This window comes from Camelus bactrianus, chromosome 1, assembly GCF_048773025.1.
Source record: "Camelus bactrianus isolate YW-2024 breed Bactrian camel chromosome 1, ASM4877302v1, whole genome shotgun sequence".
Lineage (NCBI taxonomy): Eukaryota > Metazoa > Chordata > Mammalia > Artiodactyla > Camelidae > Camelus > Camelus bactrianus.
The window spans coordinates 58089730-58098752 of NC_133539.1; the positions used below are offsets into that span (position 1 = coordinate 58089730).

General features: G+C 43.6%; 2 protein-coding genes across 2 annotated transcripts in view; one reads left to right on the forward strand and one right to left on the reverse strand.

Annotated features, from left to right (window-relative positions):
• PARP9 (poly(ADP-ribose) polymerase family member 9) overlaps positions 1-845 on the reverse strand; it is a 26969-nt gene extending 26124 nt beyond the window's left edge. The window contains exon 1 of the mRNA XM_010970901.3: positions 667-845. Within this exon, the coding sequence (XP_010969203.1) occupies positions 667-845 (179 nt within the window). The remainder of the gene's footprint in view (positions 1-666) is intronic.
• DTX3L (deltex E3 ubiquitin ligase 3L) lies at positions 844-8752 on the forward strand. The gene is made up of 5 exons (XM_010970900.3): positions 844-1027; positions 1906-2117; positions 3901-5427; positions 5800-6017; positions 6836-8752. Exons 1-5 carry the CDS (start codon positions 844-846, stop codon positions 6903-6905), a joined length of 2211 nt encoding a protein of 736 aa, XP_010969202.2. The 3' UTR covers positions 6906-8752.
• The last annotated feature ends 271 nt before the right edge of the window (positions 8753-9023 follow it).

Below are 9023 nucleotides of genomic sequence, written 5' to 3' on the forward strand. Positions count from 1 at the left end.
TTACACTTCTGTTGGACAGCACTGATCTAGCCCCTTCCTCTGTCGGCTCTCTCACCTATCTCATCTCCTCCAAGGCCTCAGTGTGCCCTCTGTGCTTCAGATACAGTGGTCCCTGTGCCTCGGATCCTCCCCATCCCTCCTCCTCCTCCTCTCTTTTAGGATTCTACTTCAAACTTCCGCCTGAAGCCTTCCAGAGATTCTGCTTCTTTAATCACAAGTCTGCCTCCCTTTACCAGCTGGTGCGGTCAGGTGCCTCCACTCTCACCTTTACGCAGGGCAGCACGCAGTTCAGCACTGTGAGCTAAATGTTGAAAGAAGGGCAGAAAAACCGGAAGAGCCAGTCTAAACGATAGTTAGAGGGAGGTAACGGGTTATACGCCATAATGCAGGTGAACAAATTCAAATTTTTTAAAAGTGTTGGTAAATTTAACCTGAATTCAGAATGTGGATTATATTTCAGCTGCAAACGAAAGTAACAACAATAAGAGTCAACCACAAACTCAGGAGAAACTCTGCCTTGAGCATCTCTCCCAGTCTCCACCCTCACCAGCCTGGCCCTGGGAGCCCACCCCTCGCCAACCCGCTCCCTGCCCGAGCCTGCAGGAGAGGAGACCTGGGAGGCTCGGGCGCCCACCGCCCCGGGGACGGGAGACGGGACCTACTCACCCGGCAGTCCGCGGCGAGGCGAGGAGGAGGAGTGGCTCTGACGGAAAACAGAAGGGATTACGGGGAAAGCGAAACTGAAACTTTGCGCTTGGGGGCAGCGCGGCGGGACACACCCATGCCCCGGCCCTGGCCACGCTGCGTCGCAAGCTGCCGCGCCAGAGCCCTACACAGAGAGCCATGGCTTCGATCCTCTGCCCGCCGTCCCCGCTGTTCGTGCGGGTGTCCCAGCCCGGAATCCGTCTTCAAAGGAAGCTGGAAAAGTACTTTCAGAGCCGGGAGTCGGGAGGCGGAGAGTGCACCGTCCGTGCCCTGGATCCCAGCGACCAGGGCACCTATCGGGTGGATTTCCAGCAAAGGGCGGGTGAGCTGTGGGCCAGGGCAGGGGCGGGGGAGGGGGGCAACCGCCGTCCCTGAGGGGTCCAGCTCCGGGGGATTATGTGCAGACCCAGTTCAAGCTGACTCAGGAGAGAAGGCAAGTCTGGTATCGTCTGGTGGGGGACAGGAACTAGGGGCTTCTGCAGCCAGGAGGCGCAGCCCCATAGAGGAGAACAGAGCCCAGAAGTGCCCAGTCCGTGATCTGGACCGACTGCGCCTTCAAGTTGACACTTTCCAGTTCCTCGTCCCGATTCATAATTCTCAGCTCTCAGAAGAACAAACACCCTTCCCACCCGCCGACATCGGTCAGCCCTTGCCATTCTGCTTTTATGTTTTAAACAATTATTCCACTGATTTGTTTTTGAGAGCTACAGAAGTTATATATCCTCACTATAGAAGACAGGGTAAAGAATAAAGAAGAAAACCACCTGGTGAAAAACAATCTGAACATTTTGGTATATTTACTCCCAGACTTTTTCCTCTGAATGTCAGTAAACACATATACGTACATATAGAGTTACAAAACTGAGTCTACATTTTTTACTCCTGATTTTTTTTTCACTTATAATGAGCATTACTCCATGTCATTGAAATGGGATACTGAGACAGTTTCAGGAACATGACTTTTAATGAGTGGATATTACATTATCATTAAGCCTTCCTTTCTACAGTAAAATGTAAGCTGCCTAATTAAGAGTTCTGAATATCTCCCTCAGGTCCCCTGTCACCAACTCACCATTTCAGGATGCAGGGAGCAGCCCTTACTGGGAGGGTACTGGGGCAGGGTACAGATGCATGAGTAAGAGGATTATTTAAAATCTCCCATTTCTATGTTTATGCATATATGTAATGTCTCCACTGAAGGTAAGGAGGGAGTGTTGAAAAAAGGAAAGCACCAAATTGTGGTTGACGACAAAACTGTGACTATTTTCCTGGAACCCAATGAAAATGCAGTAGAGAAGAATACAAGGGCCAGAATGTCTTCTCTGACACAGTCACAAAAAGGGGCGAGGTCTGGTGAGAAGCATCCAAATGAAAAGCACATCCCTAATGCTGTGGATTCCTGTGTCAGAAAGGTGAGTATTGAGGGGAGTTGGGTATGTTCCTGCAAAATCCTCTCCAGTCCAAGGACCATTTACTAAGAACTTACTATGAGCCTGGCACTGTTTAGGCAACAGGGACACAGAGGTGAACACAACAGCCAGGTCCCTGCTGGGGGTGGAGAGGTACACAGAAAGACAATAAGCAAGTAAACAAAATGAGGAAAACCATTTCAGAGAGTGATATGTGTTGAGAAAAAACTGTAATGAGGTTTTGTCACTTAGAGAGTGACAAGGCCAAGGCAAGGAAGAAGAAGGAGTTTGTGTTATTTCTGACCAGAAGTCACAGTGTCTGAGGAGGTGACATTTGAGAAGGAGCCAGTCATGCAGTCATTTGACAATGACTTCTGTGTGCCAGGAGCTGGGGATACAGACAGGAACACATCAGACCCTGCCCTCAAGGAGCTTACATTCTAGTGAGGGAACCAGACAATAGGAAACAAATAGATATGAAACAAAATGTCTGCAGTGATAAGTGCTAGGAAGAAGAAGAAAGCAGGATAAATGACAGTAACAGGAGCACTATTTTAAGTAGGATATCAGGAAAAACCTCTCAAATGAAATGACATCTGAGTAGAGACATGAATGAAGTAAGAGAGCTAACTAAGTGGATTTCTAGGAGAAGAAAATTCTAGGCAGAAGGAAGAAACAAGTGCAAGGCTGACACACACACCCCCACCCAGTCAGACAGGAGCCTACATCCTAAGCCCCTTCAAGGAGGGAGGCCTGCTGGCTGGAGAGCAGACAGCAAGAGAGAGAGTAAGAGAGGAACTTGGAGAGGTACCCAGAAGTCAGGTCTTTGAGGGATGAAGATCAGGACTTTGGATTTTAACTTAAATGTTAGGAGATTCCTTAGATGGTTTTGAGCCAGGGGGATACAGTGATCTGATTCATATTTCTAAAGGGTTACTCTGGCTGCTGCGTGGAGAACTGAATGTAGGAAGAGGCTAAAGTGGAAAGTGAGAGAGCCCAGTTAGGAGGGGCTACAGTGAGCCAGGTGCAGGATGATAATGGCCTGGACTCTGGGTGGTCCTGATGGAGTTGTGAGCAGTGGCTGGATTCAGGAAACATTCTGGAGGAAGATTTAGAGGAAGGATGTTACAGGCAGAGGAAATGGCATGTGCATGGCATGTGTGAAGACCTTGAAGTGGAGCAAAACTTTAGAAATCTTGCTTTTATAGTACATTCAATTTGTCTCTGTCCTTTTTTGCCTAATCTCATGTGTTTGTCTTATATTTGAGCTTCTAAAGGCCAGGGTTTAGAGGACCCAGCAACACTGCATGCAGTTAGGGGGTTAGTTTTGTTTTGTTTTTTTAAAAAGGAGGAGAGTAGAAGAGAAAATACAATTATAGGAAAAAACACCCTCCTCAGATTTATGACTCCCTTCCAGGCTCACATTCTTTAGTGAGAAACAGCAATTTACCCAGAAAGCCGGAGTGCCTTTCCATCACTCCAACCCCCAAGGTCAAACAGATAGTGGCAGCTCTAGAAACCAGATTCCCTGTCCATAGAACTTTTAAAAGTGTTAGTGCTCAGGTCCTACATTTACATCAGAATCTCTGGAGATGTGCCTGAGCCTCTTCCCCTCACCTCCCACCCCACCCCCAACTCTCCAGGGCTGTAGTACGTTGCATCCTCTACAAAAAGGATTTGAAAGAAGTCATAGTGGTTGTTTCTCTAGTCTCTAGACATTCTCCTGAGAGGTGAACATAGGCATGGATGTCTAAGAGATTTTATTTGTTCCCTTTTAAAATTTCAGATCTTTCTTACTGTCACAGCTGAGCTAAACTGTCACCTGCTCTCCAAAGAGCAGAGGGAGCAGATCACCATTCTCTGCCCCAGTGTCAAATGTGTGGAGGGCCGTGATGGAACAGAGAAGGTGTGTGGTGACTTCAGAGATATTGAAAGAATACATGGCTTCTTGAGTGAGCAACTGTTGGAAAGGGAACAGAAATGTGATTCTTCCCTTTTGACAACAGAGAGGGAGCCACTCCATCAGCAGGATGCACACAGCTATGTTTCTCCCTCTGAGCCAAAAGCCAGGTCAGAGGAAAAAAGCAACCATTTCGAAGTTCCCTTGGCTTTCTTTGAATACTTCACATACACCTACCCTGATAAAATAGGCTCAATAGAGAAAAGATTTGGTACAAAAATAAAAGCTCGAGAGAGTTCTTCAAATATGGTCTATTTAGACTTCATCTCAGGTAACCTCGAAGCAGCTCGCGACTCTTTTGCCAGTGAATTTCAGAACGTAGGGACTCTGGGGCAGAAATGTATTGCTTTTGCAGACAGTAAGCAGGCAAATCAAATCAAACAAGAATTAAGCCAGCAGTTTACGAAGCTCCTCATAAAGGAGAAAGGGCGAGAATTAACCCTTCTTGGGACCACAGATGACATTTCAGCTGCTGAACATCTTCTTGCTTCAAAAACCTCTGAAAGTCTTATCAAGGCACCCGTGAAAATATTGACTGACAAACACATGATGAATGGAATTGAGGTTGATACCGCTCACTATAAGCTTTTAGAAGTGGAATTATTCCAGGAGATATCAAAAATAGAAAAAAAATACAACACTCGAAAGCAGGTTTGGGGATTAGGTCAGAAAACCTGCATTCTGTTTAAACCTAAAATCAAGGAGTTAGATCTTTCTGTGCATGCTTATTCAAGTTTCATCGACGCCTACCAACATGTCTCTTGTCAGATTATGAGAGAAGTTCTTTCACTGAAAGCTTTGGGCAAGGAGAAAAAGCACTTGTATGGGACCAAGTTTGCTGATGACTTTAGAAAAAGACATCCAGATATACACCTTGTGCTAAATCAAGAGTCAATGACTTTGATTGGGCTGCCAGATAACCTTGCAAAGGCAAAACAGTATGTCTTAAACAGAGCGGGAATCTCTCCGTTAGCTGGAGAAAAATGGAATGATGACCATGATGCACCCACTGATAGCAGTGATTCAAAAACAGCTTCAACAATATTCCAGCACTCTGCCAGTTCTGGGGTGTCAGGAGTGGACAAAGAAAAGGACATATGTATCATCTGTATGGACACCATTAATAACAAACGCGTGCTCTCCAAGTGCAAGCATGAATTCTGCAGCCTCTGTATTGAGAGAGCCTTTTCATATAAGCCAGTCTGTCCTGTGTGCCAGACTTCCTACGGCATCCAGAAAGGAAATCAGCCAGATGGAAATATGAGTTTCAGTTACTTAAAGGACTCACTTCCAGGTTATGAATCCTGTGGCTCCATTAAGATTATTTATACTATTAAAGGAGGCATACAAACAGTAAGTGTTTCTGAAGTCTTTGGGTTTCTTTCCAGTATGTTTCCCAGGTAATTATCTCCATGATTATATGCAAGGGTTTTAAATGCTGATGAAGGTAACATTTACTTATAACTTAGGTATCTTTTGTGTCTAGTAAGGCAGAGAAAGGGTGGGTGGTGATTATGTGTTGGGGTGGGGGAAGTCAGGAAGGTGGATAAGTGTTCCCAGCAGGAATTTGGGGAAAGAGGAGAAATATGAATTATATGTGGAATCTGAGCAAACCTTCAATACTTTTTTTGTTTTTTTGTTTGCTCTATCTGCAAACACATCTATAGATAAAGTAAAATTTAGACACAGGAATGTTTTCACTTGATATTTTCTTGTCTTATATAGAAAGAGCACCCAAACCCAGGAAAGAGATTTTATGGAATACAGCGAAGTGCATACTTGCCTGATAACCAGGAAGGAAGGGAGGTTCTGCGCCTCCTTCGTAGGGCCTTTGACCAAAAACTGATTTTCACAGTGGGAGTGTCTCGAGCATCAGGATTCTCAGATGTTGTTACATGGAATGATATCCACCACAAGACATCCTGCAGTGGGGGACCACAATGGTAAGAATCTTTTGAAACACAATGGCGGCTAAACAGAATTTGGCTGCTACAGATGTAGCTGTAAGGAGACAGTTTATACCAGTGGGATAGGATACAGTTAAGTATCTTGACGGATGCTAATCTGGAGTGATAACCTCAAAGGCAAAAAGACTGGTTCCCAACACCTTCTACCCTGCCAACCACAAAGTAACATACAGTGAATAAATTTTGTATCAAAGGGCGGTAGATCTTCAGAATCCAAGATGAATGGTATCTAAGGTGATTTAATTTGGGGTTTCATGTCTATTTGATGGGCAGAGCCTAGGAATCTTAATTACTTTGACTTCTTTTAAGACCGCCCTTTCTTCAACCCTTCCATCAGTCCATAGACATCCTAAATATGCTTGGCTAATATTTGTCTAGAAAAATCTTAATGATGATGGAAGTTGTATTATGGGCAATCCAATTGTTCTTTATGAAATTCAGATAGAATACCTCAAACCCTTAGTATTCTGAAACTTAATTTCCCAAATGTGAAAATCTTCCTGTAGCAAAATTATTACCTTCCATAAAAATATAGTATATTGTAACTTTATGAGTCACTGCTTACCATGAACTCAAAATTAAAAAGTCTTGTTGGAAGGCAGATCCTGGGCAGACAGCTAGGCCTACTCATTAGCTAAATGACTCACATCTGCATACTTCCAAATAATTATCAGTCATATGCCTTCAGGATTGCTTGTGAGTGTTTGCAACACTGAATGTTAATGCCAGGGACCTACTGTACAGATTCTTTAAAACCATCTGTGATGAAGCTAAGGGCCTTTTTCCTTCTGCAGTTATGGCTACCCTGATCCTGACTATCTGAAACGTGTCAAACAGGAGCTGAAAGACAAAGGAATTGAGTAAGAAGACTACGGGAAGTCTTGAGCCCAGCTTGCAAAAGGCACAGTCAAAGACACAGAGTAAATACTAATCTAAATCTTTATGTAAGAACACCTTTTAAATTTTTCATCTCAAGAAATGGTTTGTGTAAGAATAAGAAGTTTTTCTGGAGTGTTTAATTGTACGGAAGATAAAAGCCCCAAAGATCTGTGTAATATTTTGCTGCAGAGGTACTGTGCCTCATTCTCATGGCATTCTTGCAGGGCTGTGGAGGTGGAGCATTGTGGCTGTGGAATCGTCTTCTGTGTTGTGCAGCTGAAGTACTAGCTGCTAGCTGATCCTCTTATTGCCATCTGTGGGGCAGTCCTTCAGTTTTGTTTGTTTGCCCTTTAATCTCTACCCTAAAAGTAAAATCCTAGTGTGAATAGGGGAGAAGAAGGCTTTGGTTATGGAAAACTGGAGACCCACGTTCCCCTCCCTGCCCCACGGCCAGAAAAGTGGCCAGGGCAGAGACTGAGCAACCTTTGGTAATAAATGGAACAAGGCTATTATTTTTCAGGACACCTAGTATACGGCTGGTGCTTAATCAATTGTTGCTGCCTGACTCAGGTTGCTAACAACCCAGCAGAGGATATATGCTCCCTGAATCTTGGGCAGAGGCAGGAGTAAAGAAGCCATTTCTGGAGACCTCACCACTGATTTGGAAAACCGAGTCTTTTACTCCAGAACACTTGGCCTCTGAACTCTGACTGGCCTCTAACTTTGTCCTTGCTCCCCCGATCCCTGTAATCTGCCACGTGGCATGCACTTGCCCCTCCATAGTAATGGTACATGCCTCTGAACATTTTTTTCCTCTAGATATTATTATACTTTTGAGTATACCCCACTTCTAGTTTTAACAGGCAAATCCCCAAAATTTCCATAGACTATCATTTTCTCAGTAACTGTAGTCCCCACAGTAGCACTTTTCTCATCCTTTTGCCAAGTCCCATCAAGCCACGCCTTCTGCCTTAAAACCTTTCTCCCTGATAATCTCTGGACAGAGAAAAGGCCAGAGGTGAGCCTACTATAAGGAATATATGACCGGTCAAAATTTACTTTTACATGGTCCTCCAAGTCAGAAGAAAGTTATAGTAAGAAACTACCTGGCTATCCATGTCCCAGCCTCTCTCCAAAAGTGATGAATTTTTTGTTCAGATAATAATAGTTAATATTGTGTCCTTATTTTTCCCCTTTATAAGAGCTTTATATCTATTAGTATCCCCATTTTATAATTGAGAAAACTGATGCACAGAGAGGATAGGTACTTTCACAAAGGTCACATAATTAATAAGTACAAGTGCTAGGATTTGAAGGAGTTAGTCTGGCTCCAAGGCTTCTGTGCCCCAGAGCCGTACTGCCTTCTACAGGGGTCTTCTCCCGCGTGGAGCAGGCTAGGGAGTTCCCATTATTCTGAGCTTCTCTCAGAATGGATTCCTGCACAGTACTCAAAGCAGATTTCCTCCAAGGAAGTCTTGATTGAAGAACTTAAAAACCCAAAATCATTTTCTTTGTCCAGAGAGTTGAGGAAGCTTAAGGTAAATAATATTTTTTTTAAATCAGATTAGATATTTAGCTTAGTCTGATGAATTATTCAGTGATTCACTAAAGCCTTACAATTATTATTGTTTTGTATCTATTGATATTTTAGCTAAATTTGCTTCAAAAAAGCAAAAGTTTGGTTCCTGCTAATTTCTGGATCCTTGACAGCAAGGTGTGTGTTTCATATTGTGTGAGTGGTTGGAAAGCCTTTGCATTATTGCTTTTGCTCTGTGGAAAGTATTATCATCTCTATCGGCTATAAATAAAGTTATATCCTTATTAGGAACAGACTGTCTGTGTTCTTACCCACTTCTTTTTTCTTTTTCCTGAGGATGAGATTCTGGGTGTTTCCCACAACACATACAGTGTACCACACACCATGTGGGCAGATGTCTTTGCTTGGTTTTGTGTGTAGCTTTTGCTAAATAATATCACAGTAGAATTTTACTACTATTGACTTAACTGCTGCCACTTTCAACTATAACAATCACATTTACTAATATTTTTCTTTCTTAACACATGGGTTGCCACAAAGGTAAAAGTGGGCTGTAGGTTTCATCT

Coding starts and splice junctions, on each gene's coding strand:
- DTX3L (XM_010970900.3), top strand. CDS start 844: ATGGCTTCGATCCTCTGCCCGCCGTCCCCGCTGTTCGTGCGGGTGTCC. Junction 1,028..1,905: donor GGATTTCCAGCAAAGGGCGG/GTGAGCTGTGGG, acceptor TCTCCACTGAAG/GTAAGGAGGGAGTGTTGAAA. Junction 2,118..3,900: donor TGGATTCCTGTGTCAGAAAG/GTGAGTATTGAG, acceptor TTAAAATTTCAG/ATCTTTCTTACTGTCACAGC.